Genomic DNA, 23128 nt, shown 5'->3' with positions numbered 1-23128 from the left:
CTTCTCACTGTGCCTGTCTGAGGAGCTTGGCAGGAAAGTGCTCCAAGGGCTCATCCCATGTGTGAGATCTGATCCTGCCCTGGACTGGAAAATCCTGTGGACAGATAAGTCTGGGCCACGTACAGAGAGCTGCTTGGATTCCCATTTGGAAAGCAAATCCTAAGTGCTGTTTAATGCTGCCATTATCAAATGACTGCTTCAGATGCCAAGTTGAAGAGACAAAATGCGACTGAGGAGTTTTCTCTGGAAAAAATATCAGTCATCCTTTAATTAGCACACAGTGCAGAGCAGTCTGCCCTTATCTGCTCAAAAAATACATGTTTACATTCCCAACTGGAGATTCTCTGCATCAGAAACTGGAGGGACGGGACAAGGAATGGTTTCAAACTAACAGAGGGCAGAGTTAGATGGGATATTGGGAAGGAATTCCTGGCTGGGAGGGTGGGCAGGCCCTGGCACAGGGTGCCCAGAGAAGCTGTGGCTGCCCCTGGATCCCTGGAAGCGTCCAAGGCCAGGTTGGACATTGGGGCTTGGAGCACCCTGGGATGGTGGAAGGTGTCAGGGTTGGAACTGGATGGGCTTTAAGGTCCCTTCCCACCCCAACCATTCCAGGATTCAGTATCTTCAGAGCTATGAAGGCCTAAAGAATTGATTCACAAAAGAAGTTCTGTGCAAGAAGGACACTAAAGACCACCTGCAGCATTTTAGGGTGGGGAAATCCAATTCAGAATCTTCAGAACTTTATAAATGCACAAGAACTCTGGAAAGCACAGGAAAATAGTCTCAAAATAACTGCACAGACCAAGCTTTTCCTTCTCTTGCCGCCCTGAAGGTATAAGTGCAGTGTGTGAAAACTGAAGAGGAAAATTGGGCCATCACATCCAGCCCATGCAGCCATTAGAAAATAAACCATTATAAAACAAACCATTATAAAATAAACCATTATAAAAATAAACTTCCTCATGTTTAGTGTATAAAACTTAATGGCTCTCCCACTCCAAAGCTGTATCAGTGAAACTAAAAAAGCTCTTCCTGTGCTCGTTGTTTTGCACAAGACACTGAACTGTACAAAGCTCACTGGTTTTACAGCTAATTAGAATGTTCACAATTAAATAAAATGCACTGCTGTGTTTGAAGTGAGAAGATGCTGCACTCCAAAACTCACAATAAGAACACATTCATGCCAAAATTAACTGGACTTTAAAAAAACACATGGAATGAAGTCACAGTGGTCAGTCAGCAAAACACCCAGCCTTGTTCTACACCATTACTGGAACTGGCCTCAGTGCTCCTGTACAATTATTTTTCAAGGGTAGAAAGGCAATAACACTAATTTTTAAATTATCATGATTACATGAAAGCAGCCCAGCAGAGAGCAAACAGTGCCTCCACAGAAATCCATTCCCTAAATCCTGAAAACATCCACAGCTCAGTGCCACAAAGTCAGATAAATCCAACTATAAACACAGCTTAGTTTTGCTTTCCAGAGCCAGGAGGACAGATTGGAGCTGTGCTGAACACCTGGTGTGTGGTCTCAGTCCTGGGCTGGCTTCTTCATCCTCAGCCCTGCAGGTTTTACCTCTGCACCCCTCAGAGTCACCTGGAATTCTGTCCCAGCTGATGAAAGCCAAGGGCTGCTGTGACTTTGCCTCTCCCAGCACACCAGCCCTGTTATTCTCCATCTCTTCTTTATTAATAACTGAATTTGTGCCATTCTGCAGGTGAAGTCACTTAGCAATTCCCTCCCGGGCAAGGGCAAGGGCAGGTGGAGGGGGCATCACTGATCTGATCCTCAAAGCATTCATCAATCTCAGAGATTTTTAATGGATGACTGTTCCAAAGGTCTGAGGGAAATCAGATCCGCAGACATTAATGGATTAGGTGTTTCTTCAGAATTTACATGCACAGCAGTGGGTAAAACATCATGTTTGTCATGCAAAGCTGTGCCAGACCAAGGCAGAAAGGGAATTATACAGCAAACATCCTCCTGATGTTGGCAGCTTTGCTCCTGGCACAGCTGACAGAGCAGTGAGAATTCTGGAATCACTGAGGTTGGAAAAGAGCTCCGGATCAGATCCACCCTGTGCCCAGTTCCCACCCTGTCCCCAGCCCAGAGCACTGAGTGCCACCTCCAGCCCTTCCTGGCACACCTCCAGGGATGGGCACTCCAAACCTCCCTGGGCACTTCCAAGGCCTGAGCTCCCTTTCCATGGGGAAATTCCTGCTGCTGTCCACCCTGAGCCTGCCCTGGCCCACCCTGAGGCCGTTCCCTCTCCTCCTGTCCCTGTTCCCTGGCAGCAGAGCCCGACCCCCCCGGCTGCCCCCTCCTGTCAGGGACTTGTGCAGAGCCACAAGGTCCCCCCTGAGCCTCCTTTGCTCCAGGCTGAGCCCCTTCCCAGCTCCCTCAGCCTCTCCTCATGCTCCAGACCCTTCCCAGCTCCATTCCCTTCCCTGGACATGCTCCAGCCCCTCAGTGTCTGTCTTGGAGGAGCTCAGATCTGACCCCAGAACTCCAGATGTGGCCTCAGCCGTGCCCAGCACAATCCCCTCCCGAGTCCTGCTGGCCACACTATTTCTGATACAGGAACATTAACAGACTCCACAAAAAGCACATTTGATATTTAATTTCACCGTCTCAGCCTGCTGTAATTCCCCAGTGACCCCAGAAGAAATAAATACCCTTGGAAACAACCCCAAACAAACAGGACAGAACCCAAAATCTCTTTCTAATAACTCCTATGTTGCATGAACATCTACAAAAATCGAAGAATCCTGGGTTCAGATACCTTCAAAAATATTTTCAGGAGGCAAAGCAAGCAAATAATTCAAAAATCCTCACTCCTGCCTGATCACTGCCTAAAAACTCCAGCTTAGACCCACGACATGAGGCAGCAATTTTCCAGGTGTCCCTCAGATCATTCCCTCCCCACATTTATTCTCCTCCCGGCGATCCCCGCGTACCTTCGGAGTTGAGGGTGATGAGGGTGACGTTGTTGCCGATGCTCTGGCTGCCCACCTGGCCACTGTTGGACACCGAGTCGCTGGCCTCGGAGCCGCTCTCGCCGTCCTCGTTGTGGCTGTCGTCGTGGCCGGGCACCTTCACCACGATGGTGTTCTGCCGGCGCCCGGGCACCGCGCTGCGGGCAAGGAACGGAGGTGACCTCGGGGAAACAACCCCTCAAGCAGGAATGCAAGCATGGAATATCCAAATTCCAGGCTTAGCGAGTTCAACTCGCGGCCCTGCGCGTTGTTAGGAGGGAATTAAAAGCACTAATCCATAAAACAAATGTGTTCTATCAAATCAGCTCCTTTAAACCATTCTGCTCCTGTGTAACTCGGAGCTATGCAGCAAAATAAAAACAGCAGAAGGAAAAAAAGATCTTGGGTATCAACTTCCTACACCTGCCTCAATAGAAAAGTCTAGGCCCTGTGTGCAAAACAGAAGAAATACTGAAGTAATTTATGAAAGCATTTTAATTAAGGCCATTTTTTACCCAGAACTCGCAGTACCACTTGCTTAAAATTTGCTTTAGATAGTCCAAGTTTTCCTTGAACTGCACATTCCTCCTTCAGCTGGTTAAATACAGGATTTTGGTGCGTGCATCCATGGGATTGTGCATCCATGGAAAAATCCACAGCTAGGGCAAAGCCTTCCTTAAATCCCAGCTCCTCCAGGATGTTCTCTCCCATCACAAGGGAAGCAAGAGAAACAATCCAAGCCCAAGTTCAATGTTTCCCCTCATTGTTACCTCGAGCATTCCTCATTGTTCCCATCAAATTGCCTTTGAAACTGGACCTGCCCAAGGAGGGAATGAAGGGAGGATTCCAGGGAATGCTACTAACTTGCTGAGGATGTTCTCCAGGGAATCCGCTGCTCTGCTCAGCGGCTCCTCCTGCCCCACCATCTTGGCCACGATGGAATTCTGCCGGTCGTTGTTGAGGATCACTGTGGTCTGAGGGACAACACTGCAAAAAAAATCACAGAGGGAATGGAAATGTAAAGGAGAAAAGCTGATAAATAATCCATGAAGAGGTTTCTGGTTTAAATAATCTGGGGAGGCCTCTAGGCCTCACTCCCTCTCCCGACATCGCGGGCGCGGATCAAGCGCTGACGCCGGCAATCCATCGAGTTTGACACCTGCACCGCCTCGAGTGCTCCAGCTTTTTCAGAGGATGGATGGCTCCAATGGAATTATATAAGGGTCCATGACCCCTGGGGAAGCAATAAGGAATTCATCAATTCAGGACACACAGGGGGAAGTCTGTAAATCACAGCTGCACCAAATTCTTTCTGGGAGAATTGGAGCATTTGCAGAGGTACTGCGGCCAATTTACATGGTAATGCACCAGTTTCAGTAGGGTAATTCCCAGGAAAAAAGAATTTGAAAGGATTTATTGCAAAAGTGGATGATGAGTTTGGTTAAAGAGCATCTGTTGTCCTCCAGGGCAGGGAGATGAACAGCACAAGAAGCATCAGAGCAAATGGGGCCAGACTGTAACTTTAAATAAAAACAAGACCCAACTACTTCTTGTGTGTATTTCACACATGAAAAAAAAACCTAAAACCAAACACCAAAAAGCATTTAGTGTGTGAGAAACCAGAAAAACCTCTTATCACTCCTGATGACAATGGAGAAGGAAATAACTCGAGACGTGCTAAGTTTACACTGGACTGCAAAAGTAAATATGAAGTAAACAACTGTCTGTACATGCAGATTAGCACTTGATCTGTTTGCAGGGATCATTAACATTACTGCCACACCATCACTCAATATTCTGAGGTGTGGGTTTGATGGTTAAACTGTTCCTGCTGTGCTCACTGAGAACTTCAGGAGAGAAATTCTGGTTGTGTTCCCCTTTGCTTCCCAAAACCCAAAAAAGGGTTTTTTTAGGGGAGGAAAAAACAGCTCGCTCTTGTTTGCACTGCTCCAACATCCCAAACGTGCCTGGTGCTCATTTATTTCCCCTTGGCTAATTGCTGAAACACGAATTAGGCCAAGCTGGTGACAACCAGAGTGTTTCTACAGCTGTAGCAGAGCACACACTGGAACGTTCACGTGTCTGGGTAATGCTGAAGTGCCAAATTATCCCTCATTAGGGAAAGATAAGGCCCTGTCATGGAGCTAACAATGAATGGATCCCAATTTTGGCACAGATAAAATGCTTGACCCCAGATTTTTTGGCTCCAAAAGCCCCAGGCTCCAATGCCCTGCCTCCCACTTCCAGGGACTGCATGTGCTGCTTGCAACATACGGGATTCCTCATGGAATCTCACTGGAGTGCAAACCTAGGGAGGCTCTGGAAGATGTTTGGCTCATCCCAGACAAGTGCAAGCTCTGCCAGAGCTCCTCCTGTGCACGTGGAGCTCAGATTTTAGAAAGAAATCAAGAAATGGGGGGATGTGTTGGTTTCCTGGATATTCTCTGGAGAATCAGGGTTTAGGGCACTTCCACAGTCACCTGTTCAAACCCACACCTTTTTATTTTTAAAAAAGACAACTTCCATCTCTTTTCTCTGCACCAAACATTTCAAAACCCCACCAAACACTCGATAAAACAGTGCTGGCAGCTCCCAGGCCAGCAGCACCGTGTGTGTGCTCATTACATTTCCCAAATTGTCCAAAACAACTCCCCTGGAAGTCGTCACATCAAGTATTTTACACCTCCTTTTAGACACTGTCCTTTATCAGCACCCCCCTTGCAGTCACTTCTGAGGGCCTGGTTAAAATGTCATTTACCAAAGCTTATTTTTAATGAAGACTCTGAATAATTAATTTCAGCCCAAGAGATAAATGTAATAAAATTACATTTAGAAAGTCCTTAGCATTTTGCTCTTATTAAGTTTATATTTTTGGGGGGGGGGGGGGGGGGGTAAAAAAAAAAAAGCTTTAGCACTAAAAATTAGCATACATTAAGGAATTTGGGGGGGGGGGGGGGTTGCTTTGTTTTAGGAATGTTCATTTTTATGGACTTGCTTGAAATTCCTCCTGATGTCCAAAGTGAATCTCCCTTGGAGCAGCTTCAGGCCATTCCCTCTCATCCTGTCCCTGTTCCCTGGGAGCAGAGCCCAATTCCCACCTGGCAGGGAGCTTCACAGCTTCCCATTCACTTCCCTGTAGATGTTCCAGTCCCTGTTTTCAGATTGATTTAGAAATCTGCTGAATAGACACGAAATTTAAAATGGAATTCTACATAAAAGCAAAATACTGGGCCACCCCAACAAAAATCTATTAAAATTCATTACAGCCAAGTGCATCCTCATGCAGGATTATTCCAATTCCTTTCTTCAATTTCTCCATCTCTTTTTGAAGCTGAAACAACTTTAACCATTCCTGCTGTACTACAATACAGAAAACACAAAGCAGGAGGAGGAGGAGGAGGAGGAAAGCTTTGGATATTCCCTCAGATCCCAAGGGAAGCAATTCCTGAGTGCTGCCAGCACTCAGGGGGAAGATGGAAGGAAAATACTGCGGGGCTCAGGGGGAGTTTCACAAACCCAGAGTGCCTGCACAGGCCCCAGAAGTTTCCACTTGTGCTCACATATTCCTTTCCCCAGAAGCATCAGGACTTGGAGAGACTGGAGCAGCAATTTGCCTATTCTTGGACACAACTCTCTAAAAAAATGGGAATGCATGCAACCTGCAGCTATTAGGATATTTGGGGAATTATTTTTAATGCAGTTTACTGAATAATCTGCCAAATTACAGGTGAAAATATTCCTGAAAAGTAAACACACCAACTAATAATTTTCAAGTGTGCGTGATTAGCCTCTGATATTTTCTTTTTCTTAAATACAAGAGGCCAGTCCATATTTTGCATGAGGAAATTGCTGCCAAAGGTCATTTTCAGTATGGAAAACGTGTGAGTCAGATCTGATCATTCATCTTAACGCTTGGGGTCCCATTGCCAATAACCTGCCAATCACCCAGAGTGCAGCCAGTGACAGAAAAGAACTTCTGGCAATGCCAGGACCAACCTCTCCTCCTCTTCCCAGCTGAGCTTTCCATTTGGAGAGACAGAACAATCAGGCAGAAGGAATTAACTGATATTTGTCTCTTCCACGAGGTACGAGACCAAAAGTGTTTCTCCAAATGGAAGAGCAAGCTTGGAGTGAGATTTTCAGACAGGTTTGTTGTTCCCCTTGTCCTCGCTCACGTGGATCAGTTCATGGAGAGGCATTGATGGGAAGAGGAGCTGGAATTGCTGCTGGCAAACTCTCCAGCCTTAAGGAAAGCAAGTCTGGGAAAGAGAATTTAAACTCTGGTATTTCCCAGTTTACTGCTGGGGATGAAGATTTCAATGTCCAGTTCATGTGTGGAGGAATATCACAACTATCCCTACCAGGGAGAAAATCTAAATATAACAAATATTGTTTTACAATGTGGTGTTTTCCTTAGTTCTTTTCTAGTTTATCTTCCACTAACACTCGTGTTCATCCCTCACAGCAGCCCCTCTTTGCATCTTTTCATCATTATTTAGGAAGATAATGTCAAAATGCTCCTTCCTCCTGATGGCCACCTGCTTCCTCTGCCTGCTGCTCCCACAGTTAAGGATCCCTATCCAAAAGGGAGTGAGAAAACCCACCCAGGATCTCACCCTGAAACAAAACCACAAATTGGCAAAGAATAGAAGAAATTACATTGGATTTATGCCCCCAAATTAACACAGCTCCTCCAGAGAACAAACCTGTCAGCAAGCACACTGTTCACCGAGCAGGTGGGCAGCCAAGGCTGCTCAGGCACCTCAGGCATTGAATCTAAACTCCCAAATTCATGGCCCAGTCACAGGCAATTGCCAAAGAAGCAGCAGTGCCATCCATCATTTTCAGTGAGAGTTCAGGCAGTAAAAATTCTCTTTGGATTCTGAACATCCCCCAGAGCAGACACCACAGAGACAGCCCCGGGATGAGGTCCTGGGACAAGACAAGCCAAAGTAGCCCAGCCACAGCTGGAAAAACTCATGGAGCTGAGAGGGCTGGGATCAATTTATAATAAAGATAAAGCACATGAGGCTTTATCCAAACAATTTAAGAACAGTCAGCATCGAATTTTCAACTCAAGTAAGTAAAATCAGAGATTTTCTAAATGACAAAATCCATCCTCACCTACAGAGGAGCCTCTGGTTGGCTGGAGTCAGAAGGACATCAATTACCAACTGTAAGATTAATTTTACCCATCAAATTTAAAAGCATTTCATCTCTTTTGGGGATTATTGTGCTCTGAGGAAAGCTGAATCCACCTGGAGAACCAAGGGGAGTCATTCCAAAATGACAACACCCATTTCCAAGGAGTTCATCAGCTCCCCAGGAGCCACAGGTGACCCCAAACCATCCCCTTCCCAAGCCAGGCTGGTTCCTCCAGGGATTTTACAGCACCTCTGTGGGTACACAAAACCATTTTAGATCTTGGTTTTTAAAACCCCACAATAAAATTTTTTTTTAATTCTCATTTTGAACACAATAGAAACAGGAAAAATTAAGTGTGGTGACACAGGGTCCAAGGAACCTTTTGCCTTTAACAAAATACACAAACCCAGCAAAGAGAGCAAAAAATATAGCAAAATAATAGGGAAAAATAGGAAAAAAAGAAGAAAAAATATTTTTAAAAGAAAAAAGAGGGAAAAATTAGAATAGAAAAAATCAGAAAAGAGGAAAGAAAAAAAATTTAATTTTTTTTAATAGAAAAAAAATTGGAAAAAAATTAGAAAACAATAGCAAAAAACCCATCCAGCCCACGTGTGACATAACCAGGACTGAAAAGTGCTAGAAATTACATTAATTATCAGCCTTCTACTTTTGATTATGGCCAAGAAAAGGCTGGGTCGTGCCATAACTTACCAAGTCAATACCACCCTTTTGGAAGATAAATGTACTCATAAAAATACAACAGCAAAGATATCTTGTTTCCAGCCAGTCTGGATAGAAATTTACAGTTATTACCCTTCTTTGAGCCTTAACTTCCTGAGGCAGATAAGGAGCAGCACTGCAGCAAGTGGAGATTGTGCTCAGTGTGAAATGAGGGAGCTGCACTGATCCTGAGCACGTTCCAGGAGTGAAATTATTGATTAAAATAGAAATTCTGGATGTTTAGAGAACACAGTTTGAAACAGGAGCAAAGACTTGGAATCCTTCGTTACACAATTAGTTACTTTGAGATGGTTTTCCTGATTTTCTGACAAATTCTGGTATCAGCATAAGTCTGATTTAAGCACTAAAATCTTGAGGGTGGAGGAGGCAGGGTTATAAATTGGCTTTCAAGGTATTAATTACAGGAAGTAATTACAGGAAGTGAAGCCTCAGTGATCACCAGATAACAAAGAAATACAACATCAGGTTCCTGCAACCACCACTGAGCTCTTTCTGAGGGGCTTGGAAATCATTTCCACCAGGTAGCTCTGCTTTTCCTGCTTTTCCCAAGTCCCCAGCCAGCTCTGTGCCCTCACCACCACACAGACATTTTCCAGCCAGGCCAAGGATGCTGCTCTTGGAGAGCTGGGATTGAATCCCTAATTTCCAGATTCCCTGAGGGCACGTTAAAGAAATCCCACTCTTCCCTTGGTATGGAAAACACAATTTCTGGAGTTATTGGGAGCAGATTTCCTGCTTATGGAACAAAGAGATGGAGCTCAAGATATGCAAAAATGTACGGCTCCCAAAAAAAGGGGGGAAAAATGCTGTTTGGAAAGACATTCCAAGTACAAGCAGAGGGGTTTTAGGGCTGGGAATGCAGCAGTTTAAGTGGCAGCTGCTGCCAAAGGAAGCAGATGGAACGAGGGCTCCAACCTCACCCAGACCTGGGAAGATGTCACAGAGCCACAAAGGTTGGAAAAGACCTTCAGGATCAGCAATTCCATCCTTTTGGGCTGGTTCATCCTTGGGAAGCTTGGAATCCATCTATTGCTCCTTTCCCTCCTGCTTCAAGTGAAACTGGGGCCCTCCAAACCCACTGTAAATTATTCCTTTTTCAAACCAGAGGGTTTGAAATGACTCTAAATTTCAATTATTGTGTTATTTTCCAAAAGCAAGACTGGTTGGTTTTGCAGCTTTTAAAATAGAACTGCTGCTACTTTAATCTGCTCTTAACTGGTCCACAGATTATTCTGGAACACAACCCCTAAATCCCTGTCATTCCCAAACTTTCTTCCTTTAATCACTGACTCATTACCTGCTCTCTCTTCATTCATTTTCTTGCCCTGGCAGAATTACTTTCCCAAGCTACAGGAAAAGCTTCCTGGGGGTGCTTTTACTGCTGGATTTTCAAATTCCCAGAGACTGTACCACTCAAAATATTTCAATTCTGCAAGGCTGGAACCCAAAAGAATAAATAAGGCTTTTCTGCCCCCTTCTGTTCATTGTGTGCTCAATAAATTAAATATATTGTGTGTAACACAGGCTTTCACAGCCCACTGCTCTGCTCTGTGGAGATGTTTAGTTTCATTGAACTATTATCCCATTTTCCAACGTCCATGAGGTAAAAACTGCCTGCTTTTATTAAATACAATCATTTTTTAATTGTTTCTTTAGGCAGAAAGCAAAGCATGAACCCTAAGAAGGCGTTTGGCCTGAACCAAGTCATGCACCTTTCCATTTATTCCTGGAATGTAAGAGCTGGCTGTGCTCATGGAGCCATGGAATTAAATGTTCTGCTCTCCCTGGAATTCATCTCATTGATGGGATTTGGCAAGGGAGGAGGTTAACCCACATTTTAATATGTTATAATTGATTTTAAATGTTCTTAGACATTAATTAGACCAGTAAATATCCCCCTAATCTGTGTCTAAACTCAAATCCTGTTTGATTCCATGTATTCCTCTTTTTTCCCTTCCCAGAAATCCTTGCAATTAAAGGATGTTGATTCTAAATGAAACTAAAAGGATTCCCTGAGGTCTCTGACCCAAAGCAAGTGTTTCAGCTCAGTGGGAATAAATAAACTGTTTATCCACACATGGCTCGGAGTGAACAGGGATCTTGCAAACCTCCCAAATTAAAGGATTTCACATTTATCCTGGGCTAAGTTAACAGGGAAAATGTACAATTTCCTGGCAAAAAAAAGCAGAATACCAAACCTTGTAACACATCTGAAACCTTTGTCTATAACTTGAGGGAACTTTATTACCTAAAGTTTGATTTTCAGTGTAAGTTCTTTTAAGACTTCAAAACTACCTCTTTCTAAAAGTTCATCTGAGTGTTTTAAGCCTGACAGGCACATTTGAAACAGCACCACCACAATTAAAAAGATCCAAGCCACGCTTTTTCCATCCTTTTCTCAGCCCTAAATCATCAGCTGCTACCTGCCCTGCTCTCCCTTGAATTACTGGACTCTCAGAAATGATATTTCATCAGAAACCATTAACTGTAGAAAAACTGCACTGGGGAGAAGGACTCCACAGTTCAAACCTTGGTCAGTTTGAAAAGTTTCAGAGATTAATTCCATCCCATCCATGCAGGAATTATTGAACTCTCCAGAAGGCAGCTGAAACGCTGCTGGTAAATTGTTGCTTTAATTCCATAGCTGACCTTTCTCTCTCCCCTGAAATGCTGTCTGGAAGTCAGACATTGCTTCCCAATTTATCAAATCCCACCAGCAGATTCCTGGACACTTGGCTCCCCCATATCCGAGTGCAATGCCCATGGAATGTGAAATTCCACCAGAACTCTGCTGTGGGAGCTGTTTAATGCAAGATGCCACTTCCTCCTAATCCTGGGGGAATTTGGAATTAATAAAAATCCCAGCCCTTATTTTCAGTATCAACTTGTGCTGCTCACAAATAGAATGGATCACAGAAATCCAGAGCCTTCTCCATGAAATCCACGTGGCCAGGAAGGCAAAATAAAATTAAACCTCAAGAGGTTGAGGCTGACAAGTTTGGTGACAAATTAGGAGACTTTGGAAAGCATTGTTATGCTTTGCAAGGAATTAAAGATGTCAGGTTTTGGGAGGCTTTTTTTTTTTCCATACCAGAGCCAAAGAAACAACAGAACCCTGGATAAAGAAAGAGGAGCTGACAGATAATCTAATAATGCCTTTATTTCATTAGTCCTGTTTATAAACCCAATTTCTGAATGCAGGGCAGAACTGTAATTTTCAGAGAAACTTCTCTACTGCACCTCAAGAAGGAATTTGGGGTTTTTATCACATATTCCAAGGCACAGTGACTCTTCCAGGCTGAGACAGTGCTCAGGGCTGGCACTGAGGTGACAGACACTGACCTCCCTCATGTAAAAACCATACGAAACATACTTCACAAACTCAGCTTGAAAACAGAGTAAAAAGCCCTTGATCTCTTTCTCAGAACTGAAAACAGGGGCCTCAAAAGGCTTGAAAAGTAACACTTCTGGGGCCCAATCCACGAAATTATGAACAGCCATTCGGATTCTGACTCCCTTGACTGAAATTCCCCTTTACCAAATTATTTTTCTCAAAAATATCCAATTTGCTTCTACTTCTTCTGTGCTCTTTAAAAATCTTGTGATTCTAAACAGATTTTTGAAATTCATGAAGTGTTAATGATGATCTTTCCATTGTGTCAATATTGACTTTGTCCCCCAGCTGGGAGTGTAACCAAAACGAACCTGGTGAGAACAGATCCCAGACAATTGTGGCATTTTCCTGCAGCCCCTTCCTCCTCAATCCTTCAGAAAAACAGCCCAGGCCCCAGAACTCCACCTGGGACAATCCCCAGGTGGGACACTGGAACTGGGAATTCAAAATAAACGTTTGCTCCCCGTGCCAGCGGCTGCTGACAGAAAGGAAAAGGTTGGGAATTCATCGATCCCAGAGGGTCCATCCAAAGCAAGGACAAAAGTCCAGCTGTGGTTGTGTCCAGGCCTCCCAGAATTCACTGTCTGCACTTTGGCTGCTGGGTGAGGCCTCAGGAAAGGCTCAGATCCACCCAAGGATAAATAAACCTGGATCGCTGTGGAGTGACAGGAATTCCTGAGGATCTGGGGAACTCCAAAGCTTCTCCAAATCAAACCTTGACAACTCGCCCTGATTCCACCCCAAACTGCTGACTCTGTTCTCTGACTCCCTCTCACCCCCAAACACGGCCCAGCCACTGCTGAGTTGTCTCCAGGGCTGAATCTGCTTCCAGGGAAATGTTTTTTCCAGGCCTGGAATTCAGTGTGTGAGCTCAGGCTGATTCACAGACCTGCACCTTGAAAACAAACCCTTCACCCTCCAGCCTGCAGGATCCTCTGCTCCTCAATCCATGCTTTGTTTGCAAACCAATCAATTCAAATCTTCCTGCAAATGCAGGGTCTTCAGAAGCAATTCCAAGCAGGGACAATTAGCTCTTGAATTAAGTTAAAACCAGCAAAAATCCTGAAGGTTTCACAGCGTTAATTTATTTATCATTGAGTGAAATAAAAGGAAAGGAAGTGGTTTACATCCCCTAATGAGTTATAATATCAACGGCACTGAACACAGGGAAGAGGCTCAGCAGCCACTGCTCACTGATAAGGGCTGAGGAATTATCATTCCTTCTACAATTCTGGATTAGCATAGTGGGATAGTTTATTATAATCTGTAAAAATCCTCCTGATAAAAATGCAATTAGGCTGGCCAAGGGATTTGTAACTCACAGAAAAAATAAATATATAGATATTGATAAATTTAAAAAATAGAATTCCGGCTATTTTAGGTTTTCTGCACCAATACCTTGATTAGATTTCTTAGGTTTGTTTGTTTTCCTAAAGGTTTCATGCAGGAGCAGCAATATTTTTGCTACATCTAGAACAGTCCCCTACAATTCATTCCACACCACATTCCCTGCTTTATGACCTCGTTTAAAATCATCTCAACTCTCAATTTTGCATTATTTGACCCCAAACCCACTTGTAAACAAGGAAACAATCCCACAGCAGAAACACAGCTCTGGAATTTGGGGGATCTGGAGCCAGGAGGTTTTGCCAAATGGCACATTGCGAAGTGGGTGGACAAGTCTTGTTCTGCAAATTCAATTAAATTGTTCTGGTGATTCAATTGAATGGTAAAAGAAACATTTTAATGATCCACACCTACAAAAATACAGCAAATTCAAATGTCCCATCTGGTACAAAACTGCATCTGAGGAACCTCCACGTTAATAAGACAATGTTCAACCCTCAACAAGTCTTGTTCAAGGACACCAGGATGGATTTTGGGCTCATTAATTGAGTGCAATTAATCTACAGTTCCATTTAACTGTCCCATTCTCATTACAGACGAAAACATAAACGTTTTTATCTCTACACTTGTTATCAGTTAGCCACTGGTACAGAACCAGATGTTTGTGGTCTGTATTTCACCTGTATCATATAAATGGGCCAAGGAAAATCCTGAGCTCCATTCACCTCTGGATTTACTCCATTTACCTCTGAACACCTCCAGCCTGGCCTTGGACACTTCCAGGGACCCAGGGGCAGCCACAGCTGCTCTGGGAAATCCATTCCAGAGTCTCCCAGGGAACAATTCCTTCCCAATCTCCCATCCATCCCTGCCCTCTGGCACTGGGAGGCCATTCCCTGTGTCCTGTCCCTCCAGGCCTTGTCCAAAGTCCCTCTCCATCTCTCTTGTTGGCTCCTTCAGGCACTGGAAGGCTGCAATAAGATCACCCTGAAGCTTCTCCAGGCTGAACAATCCCAGCTCTCCCAGCCTGTCCTGCCAGCAGAGCTGCTCCATCCCTCTGCTCATCCTGGTGCCTCCTCTGGACTCTCCACAGCTCCGGGTCCTTCTGGGGCTGGGGCAGCTCTGCAGGTGGGGTCTCACCTGAGTGGGGCAGAGGGGCAGAACCATGGCCAGCCTCCCCCCCACCAGCACCCCCAACTCACAGCATTCCCACAGGCCCAATTCTCAGGCTTAGCCAGGATCCCGAGGGGTTTACTGGATTTACTCCCATTCTTTCCCAGGAGCTGCTCTCCTGGCAGTGCAGCACCACCTTCCCTAACAGCCTCCAATAACCACAACTTTTTGTTAAAGCAGCAAACCCAGCCTTGGTCTGATGGCAGAAATAGGGGAAGGAGGCTGGAGAGTCCCATTCCCATGGAGAATCTGAAAATCCCTATCCCAAAGTCTTTTGGGAAGCTCTGCCTTCTGTGATGGATAGGGGAGAGGGAAGGACACAGAGCTGCTACCATGGAACAGCCTTTAACTGGAAACAATCAACAAGTGATAAAGGGTTTTATGGATGAGAGACAGGGAATTCAGGGAAACATTCTGTCCCTGTGCAACTGGAGCATCCCCAATGCCAAATTAAACACATCCAGCCCTATTTTCTCTCAAGTCCCACAGTGTGCTCCAGAACAAAAAGCCCTCAGTGCTCTCCTGGCATCACACCTTTGATAATGTGCAACTTCAGACCAACAGCAACAAATATTGGGGGCAGATAATGCTGCTGTCTTCAAGACCTCTATCTAAACGATGGTCAGACTGGCTGAGAAGCTGTCAGCAAAAATTTGTAACCCAAACCAAAAGATGAAGCAGCATCAACACACAAGACAGATTTCTGATAATTGCAGAGATTTCAAACCAAACCAAAGCAGCTCAGGTCTGACAAATCCCTTCAGAAACTCAAAATAGTACAATTTACAGAGGAAAGCATTCACTGAGCATGAATTAATAGGGGTCCCAAAGGGGCCACGGGTTCCTGCAAAGGTTTCTGAAGCTTTTTGTGCACAAACCACAGTAAAAAGTTCAGCTCGTGTACAAGAACTTGAAGATCTCTGAAATAACGACCAAAAAAATCAGCCCAGATTTAAAGAAGATTCTTTAAGAAACAGTTACTGATAAAAGAGTATTTAGCAAAAACCCTGGTGTAAAACTCGGGTTACCTGCTCTGTGATCCGAGTACTTATTCCATGAACTTTGTTTCTGTTATTACACAACTCAGCCATCATTAATCTTTTCAAGGCATGAAGCCTTCAAAAGCAGAGGTAAAAGCAGACACAGCACCTACTTAAAAGAAAAATTAAAAATGCCTGCACACCTTTGTAATGGAGAATAAAAAGTAGTTATTTAGAGAAGTATGAAGTGTTTTCCAGCTCTAAAAATATGAAAGAAGAGGAAGAAGTGTTGGAGAAAAGAGTCTTTTGTTAAGCAGATTTCTCTGGCTGGGCTCACCTTGATGATAAGATGACAGACACATCAAGATTTAGGTATTTAAAACCACATTAGGGAAGTGAGACACAAAGGGACTGCAGGTCAAGCCTGCTCTTTCAGCAAAGGCCATTAGATTATTCAACAGATTTTCCATCTCCAGCTTTTAACTCCAAAATAAGCAGAGATATTTTTCTAGCAGGACTCTCTAGCAAACAAGCTCGTAAAACATACTCCATTGTACTGCTGGTGAAGGAAAGTAAAATGAGAAGCAATTAGAATGATGATGAACTCATTAAGTCAAAACAGCTATGAATAAAAGCAGAGCAAGCCTCAAAAACCCGTCTGAAAGAGCAGCTGAGGCTTTTCCAGGGGATGGACGAACGAGTCTGGCTTAAGTTAAAATGAAATGTGGAAATAGCTGCAAAGTGTCCCTGGACCAGTGTCTGCTTCTGAGTAACATCATGAAACTGCTACAAAAATCACCTTCCAGAGAAATCAATTCTACCTGCACCAACAGCCTCTTGCCAGCTGTGCAGAGAGAAGGAAATGGCCAAAGCCTGGCTTTGGGGGGTTTTAGAGCAGTGGGGAGTGCTGTGCCCTTACCATCGCACTTTATTGCAGGTCTGCGTGGCGCCCAGCGGGGACCCGGCCACCATGGGCACCTGGATGGGGCTGTGCTGCTTGTTCATGACGAGGTCCAGCTTCTCCTCCAGGGATTTGCAGGTGGCCTCCAGTGCCAGCAGCTTGGCCTCGATGCTGTCCAGCCTCAGGCATATGGTCTGGTTGATGGAATACAGGAATGACTGGGAAGGGAGAAGAACTGGGATTAAACACGCGGCGTTTATCCCGTTCATCCTCGCTCCTAAAGAAGCTCCACATAAACGTGACTGGGAACCCATCCTAAAGGAACTTGCAGCCTGTCTAGTGACAAAATCCAACCCTGATGACATCCAGGAGCGTTTCAGCAAGCTCAGATTCTTCCAGATCTTTCTTTGGGAGCCAAAAGCAGCCCAGCCAAAGCCATTTTCACCTAAGCACTTTGTCAGGATGATTTCATCCACCACAAAATCATTTCTAATGACTTGCCAAAGCCTTGCACTCCATATGTGAAAACAAAAGGATTATAAATCTCTGAATGCATCCTCCTGGATAAAGTTTAGTAAGTTTTTTTCCTGCCCAAACAGATAAATTCAGATGATTGCAGTGGAAATTGTATCAACACAAAAAACCTCTGAGACAATTAATGCCACTCACTTCGGCTTCCTGCTGAACAGCAAATCAAGAAAAGCAAATAAATAAAATCTGTTTTGCTAAGCAATCTTTTTGAAAAGAAAACATATTCCACTTGGGTTCTCCTGGGAAAACAGGCCATGAAAGGGAGGAGTTCCACCCTGTGTGCTTTGCAAACAGCAGCTGTGCCATCTTGTGGCCCTGCAATCACTGAGCACCCCAAATCCCTCCTTCACAGAGCTCCAGCTCCTGGGATCATCTCAAAAAGACAGAATTACACAGATGGCAGTAAAATATTCATCAGGTACTCACACTGCAGGGCACAAACCAACCCTAAATCACAGCAGTGAGAACAGCAGGGCGAGTTCTGAGCTCCTGAGCCAGAATTAAATATGAATTATCTATCAGGAGAATGCTGATAGCTTCAAATAATAACTTCAAACATGCTGGAAGTGTCTACAAATTGTAACACAAATACCTCCTCAAGTTTACCATACTTTACAATAATTTACTTGGTCAATTTCATTTACTTTATCAAAAAATGTACCAATACCCATGGTTTGAGTCAGTGGAATGAATTCTGATGATATTTTATGTTGTATATTAAATGCTTTACTAATTCTACACTGGAAATCTAGATAATCATCCACATTTTAAGATTTATGCCTAAAAATGCACAAGCATTTACAAGAATAATTCCAGTATTAGGTATAAACAGTTCATTTTACATTCTTGTGATAACTTTCCCTAAACTTCATTGGAATTAGAAATAAAACCAGGAAAGGGCATTAAATAACCTTAATAGAGGGATCCTGGCAGTTGATTTCTATCCTCTGACGTTTCAGGGCAGGTTCCACATCATCATCTGCCACCTCATGGTTCTCCAACACAACTGCAAAGGAAAAGAGCATTGCCAGAGTTTAGAACCCAAGAGGAAAAACCTCTGATTAAAAACACTTCAAGTGGAGAAAACAAAAGCATGTCAAATGTATTTAATTAAGATATTTCACGTGTTCTTTTACACTTCTTTGGGGTTTCTCTCAAATATCTACCAGTGGGGATGGGACCAGCTTTGAGTTCCTCTACCAAGCTGAGCAAAGACTTATGAAGGACTGGCAGGTCCCAGCTTCTCCCCCAACTCTCTGGGAACATTTCTGAGGTAACTTTTTCATTTTGTATCAGAAAAGCAGTTTTTGGTCCGTGTCTCTCGTTTCCATCACTGTTCTTTGAGTCACTGACTTGCACTGGCCAAAAAGGATCAACATCTCAATATATTTTCACTTAGGAGGTCAAGTTCTGAGCAAGGGATATCCCAATATTTGCTTTGAGAAGTGTTCTTCAACTGTACTGTCCAAAGAATTTTAATAATGGCTGAGATAAACTATTTTACACCTAAACCAATTCCTAACAGATGGGTGACAGTTTCCATTTGAGGGAAAGCCTAAACCACGTGTTTGGTCTAGAGAAAAACAAGAGTGCAGGAACATTTCATTCAGTTTTTTGGGGTTACCCTACCCCTGCACAAAAAACAAGCAGGCAAAAAAGCTTTTAAAAGAAAAGTGAAATAAATAAAATAATCTGATCTAAAGGGTTTGGAGATACACAAGTGAAGCTATGGAAAACATGGGATATAGTCTTAAAAAGCACCATTTGGAATAAAAGCCTGGTTTGTGTTCTAAAGAAAAGCTCAGCAGTACTTTCCAGCTCGTTAATGGGCACTGCTGTAAATCTCTTCCTACCTGGATTATCTGGAGTCAGGTCCTCGACAGCAATCTGAACCACATCTGCCAAATCCTGCTCTGACATCATTCAGAACCAGGCAGCAGAACCCCTCACGCAGCACTGCAGCTCCCCAGGGCAGGGGCTGGCCAAGGCATGCAACCCTGGAAAACAGCAGCAAGGACAGAGTTGGTATTCATGAAATATTTCATACAGCAACAGTGCCTTTCATTTTTCATTCTGCATCTACAGAAAGATTCAGTTCTGAGAGGAATGATCATCCTACAAAGGGATTATCCAGTGGCATCCACAGCTCCTTCACTGGCCACCTCATGGAGCCCTGCAGCACCTCCACAAGTAAATCTTCCTGCCCCAGGACTGAGACAGCAGCTCAAGCTTTCCTTGCTTTCCCTTGCACATTCCCAATGGATAATGAAAACATTCAGGTTCAGAGATGGAAGGGAGCAGACTCACAAGGCTCACGAAGCTCCAAACCACACCAGATTGGCAAGAACTGCAAATTCTGAATCTTAACAGGGCTCTAAAATCTTCCTAAACTCAGTAAGAAAGAGGAGTTTCCTCACATCTAATTACAACTAAAGCAAAACTTGACTTTTTTTCTTCAGGATGAAATTGCTTGGTTTTTCTACAGCTCAGCTCTGACAAAAGCATTTTCATGATATGGTCCTGATTTTAAAGTCAAAATATCTCTCAGCCTTGCTCCCCTGGAATTCTCAGTCCAGGTTATTTATTAGTGTTTTAAGAGAAACCTTCAACCTGTAAAAATGAAAAAAAATCACTGCAATCTCTCCTAGCTGTGCTTTCTCCCCATTTACAAAGGGCTGGACAAGGAATACCAAGACATCAGTGGATTTTTTTCCTTTTTAACCTGGAGTAAAAAACGCTGGCAAGATAAACCAAGACTTCCTGATGGAAATGGTAATTCATCCATTAACACTGCCATGGAATCAAATCCAGCTATGCATAATGATTTTCCTCTTCCACTTGAGCCCAAGAAATCCATTAAGCCAGACGTGGAGAGGATAAACTTTTAGGAGAACAACACAACTTAGAGAAGAACTCTGAGCAAGCCCATCCAGGAGACCTCCCCACATCTCCAAACTGTTTACTCAAAATACCAGCACTGCCAGCACTGAGTCACTTGAAATTCTGCTCATGGTGAAAGGCTTTTGGGCCAGCACAGACTGTGGCAGCAGGCCCAAAAAACCTGGCAGTCCTTCCGTGCTTGTGGATGCCATTTTGGCAACCAAAATTTGCCATTTCTGAGAAGTCCTGGTGCCCAGCCAGGCTGAGCAGAACAAAGCAGCTGTGCTGCACTCGCTGTTCCATCGTGTCACACATTGCCTGGAACAGGCAGGGCCCTGCCCTCAGCTTGAGAGGAGACATCCACCACTCCAAGCACTAAAAAAAGGCCAAATTAGAACAAATCCCAACTGTTAAACAGTTTCTCATTGACAGGATGCGCTGTAATTCGCTTGGTTCTTTACAGGACTCACTGACACTGCACGTGTTGCATTGAAACCACTCATAGCTACAAATTTCTCCAGATTTTTAAAGCAATCTGAAGGAATTGCAATGATTTTGTATAAATGCACTTTAATGCTTTGCATATTTAGCACAGAAAATTCTGAGTTTGAAGGGACCCACGTGGATCATCCAACTCCTGGCCCTGCGCAGACACCCCGACGATCTCACCACGTGCCTTCAAAATTCAATATTAAAACATCACTAAACTCAACCTTTTTTCAACACAAAATAATTTCACATTTCCAACACCTGTTCTCCACCTCTCACAGGCCATAGGCTGAAAGTGTTCAACTTCACCTCAGGAATACCCAAATATTCTGTCCCAGAGCCTTGAAACAAAGGCACAACCACCAACCTACAACTGGTAGAGCAGCTACAACTCACAGAGAGAAATGTGTGTTCATGACATCACTATTTATTTCCATTCAAACTAATTTTATTCCAATTTCACCCAGTCAGACACAGCTTGGGAGAAATCAGCCACAATTCTGCCTTTCCAAAGCCAGGACAAAATTCCCTTCTGCTGCCATCCTGTATCAAAACATAAGGAGAAAACAAATAAATTCCTTATCAACGCTGGGTGTGAGGATTAGGAAAGCAACGTCCAAGGAAGCTGCAGCCACTGCAGTTATCACACCCTGAATAAAGTGCCCCTCTTCCAAATTCACCATTTCCATTTCTAATAGTAAATGTTACAGGTGGGCTGACCTTGCTTTCAGAACCAAGGGGAAAAGCCTGATAAAATGTAGCAGGATGAGAGTTAGAGGAGTTTATCAGCTTCCAAAAGCTTCAGTCAACAAATTCAGAATAACTCTCCATGATAGTTTCCACGTACTTTACTCGGTGAAGTATTTACCAGCATTTCCTCACATAAAACACTCTTTTTCTTGAAATTTGCTCTATATTCCCTCCTTTCCCCCCTCCCCCCCCCCCCCCCCCCAATTTCCACCTCCTGTCTGAAACTCTAGTCCCCATTAAATCTAAATTAAGTGTATGTACATTGGCATTGAGCCACCAGTGCTGAACTATTCCCAGGAACAAATATTAAGTTATAAAAAAGAAATATTAACAGAAAGCCGGGAAGCTGGGGATAAACCACAGCAGGACCAAGGAACGTGCCCACTTCTCCCCCAAGCAGCCCGTGGAAGTTGGATCAACACAGGAATATTTTACAGTCACTTTGCCACTATCTGGGGGAGGGGATGGCGAGACAGGTTCTGCCAGGCAATGGAAAATATCCCATTAAAGGAGGTCCTGGCCAGCCAGGCTCCTACCAATTCCAGCCCAGCGCTTTTGGTGGATCTCCTGGAGAATTCCAGGGGCTGGAAGTGCCTCCTTCAATTCCTACGCTGAGGAACAGGTTGTGGTGTGTCTTGCAGGGATGTCCTCCCACCTCCAGTCCCAGTTCCCTGGGTGCCTCCAGAGGGACAGGCTGGATCCATGAGGTTCCACAGGGTCCGTGGGTCACAACAACCCCTGGGGCTCCAGGCTTGGGACACAGGGGCTGGAAAGCTGGGAAAGCACTGGGGGTGCTGGGGACAGCGGCTGAACAGGAGCCCAGCTGTGCCCAGGTGGGCAAGAGGCCACTGGCACCTGGCTGGCACCAGCCCTGGTGTGACCACAGCCCCAGGACAGGGATTGTGCCCTGTGCTGGGCACGGTTGAGGCCACACCTGGATTTCTGGTCAGATTTGGGCCCCTCCAAGACAGACACTGAGGGGCTGGAGCGTGTCCAGGGAAGGGAATGGAGCTGGGAAGGGGCTGGAGCACGAGGAGAGGCTGAGGGAGCTGGGAAGGGGCTCAGCCTGGAGCAAAGGAGGCTCAGGGGGGACCTTGTGGCTCTGCACAAGTCCCTGACAGGAGGGGGCAGCCGGGGGGGTCGGGCCCTGCTCGCAGGGAACAGGGACAGGAGGAGAGGGAACGGCCTCAGGCTGGGCCAGGGCAGGCTCAGGGTGGACAGCAGCAGGAATTTCCCCATGGAAAGGGAGCTCAGGCCTTGGAAGTGCCCAGGGAGGTTTGGAGTGCCCATCCCTGGAGGTGTCCCAGGAAGGGCTGGAGGTGGCACTGAGTGCTCTGGGCTGGGGACAAGGTGGGGATGGGGCACAGGCTGGTGATCCTGGAGCTCTTTTCCAAGGATCAATTCTGTGAAATCCTGGTTACCCCAAACATTTCTAACTCCTCAGAGCTCTTGGAGCCTATTCCCAGAGCAGCTCTTCCACTGTGCCCTGATCCAATAATCCCACCAGACACCTGCTCCTGCTGGATAAATGAAACTGCAACTAAAAATTATCTCATTTTCCCTCAAAAAGGGGAGCAAAAAACCTTGAGCATCCCTGTAAGCACTTGCCTGGAAGTGGCTCCAGTACTGGAACACTCAAAAAAACTCATCACAGACAACTAAAGATATAAATTTAAAGCTGATTAGATAAATTACATTAAATATCTCTGCCAATACTCTTACTCAGAATTGATACACTTTGCACAGAATTCAATCAGCCTTTGTTTAATTAAGTAAATTAATATTTGTAAGCAACTAAATTAAATTCACTTGAATTCC

The 23128-nt window shown here is 44.6% G+C and overlaps 1 protein-coding gene across 1 annotated transcript in view; it reads right to left on the bottom strand.

Annotated features, from left to right (window-relative positions):
* Window positions 1-23128, bottom strand: part of BANP (BTG3 associated nuclear protein) — a 114962-nt gene that overhangs the window by 84697 nt on the left and 7137 nt on the right. The window contains exons 2-6 of the mRNA XM_082289773.1: window positions 19045-19188; window positions 18103-18197; window positions 16679-16878; window positions 3844-3966; window positions 2962-3137 (exon numbers count right to left, since the gene is read on the bottom strand). Of these exons, the coding sequence (XP_082145899.1) occupies window positions 2962-3137; window positions 3844-3966; window positions 16679-16878; window positions 18103-18197; window positions 19045-19114 (664 nt within the window). The 5' untranslated portion in view covers window positions 19115-19188. The remainder of the gene's footprint in view (window positions 1-2961; window positions 3138-3843; window positions 3967-16678; window positions 16879-18102; window positions 18198-19044; window positions 19189-23128) is intronic.

Source organism: Coloeus monedula (genome assembly GCF_965178545.1).
Source record: "Coloeus monedula genome assembly, chromosome: 13".
Classification (NCBI taxonomy): domain Eukaryota; kingdom Metazoa; phylum Chordata; class Aves; order Passeriformes; family Corvidae; genus Coloeus; species Coloeus monedula.
Note: the sequence above shows the minus strand (reverse complement) of the source record. Positions and strands in the feature narration are given on the sequence as shown.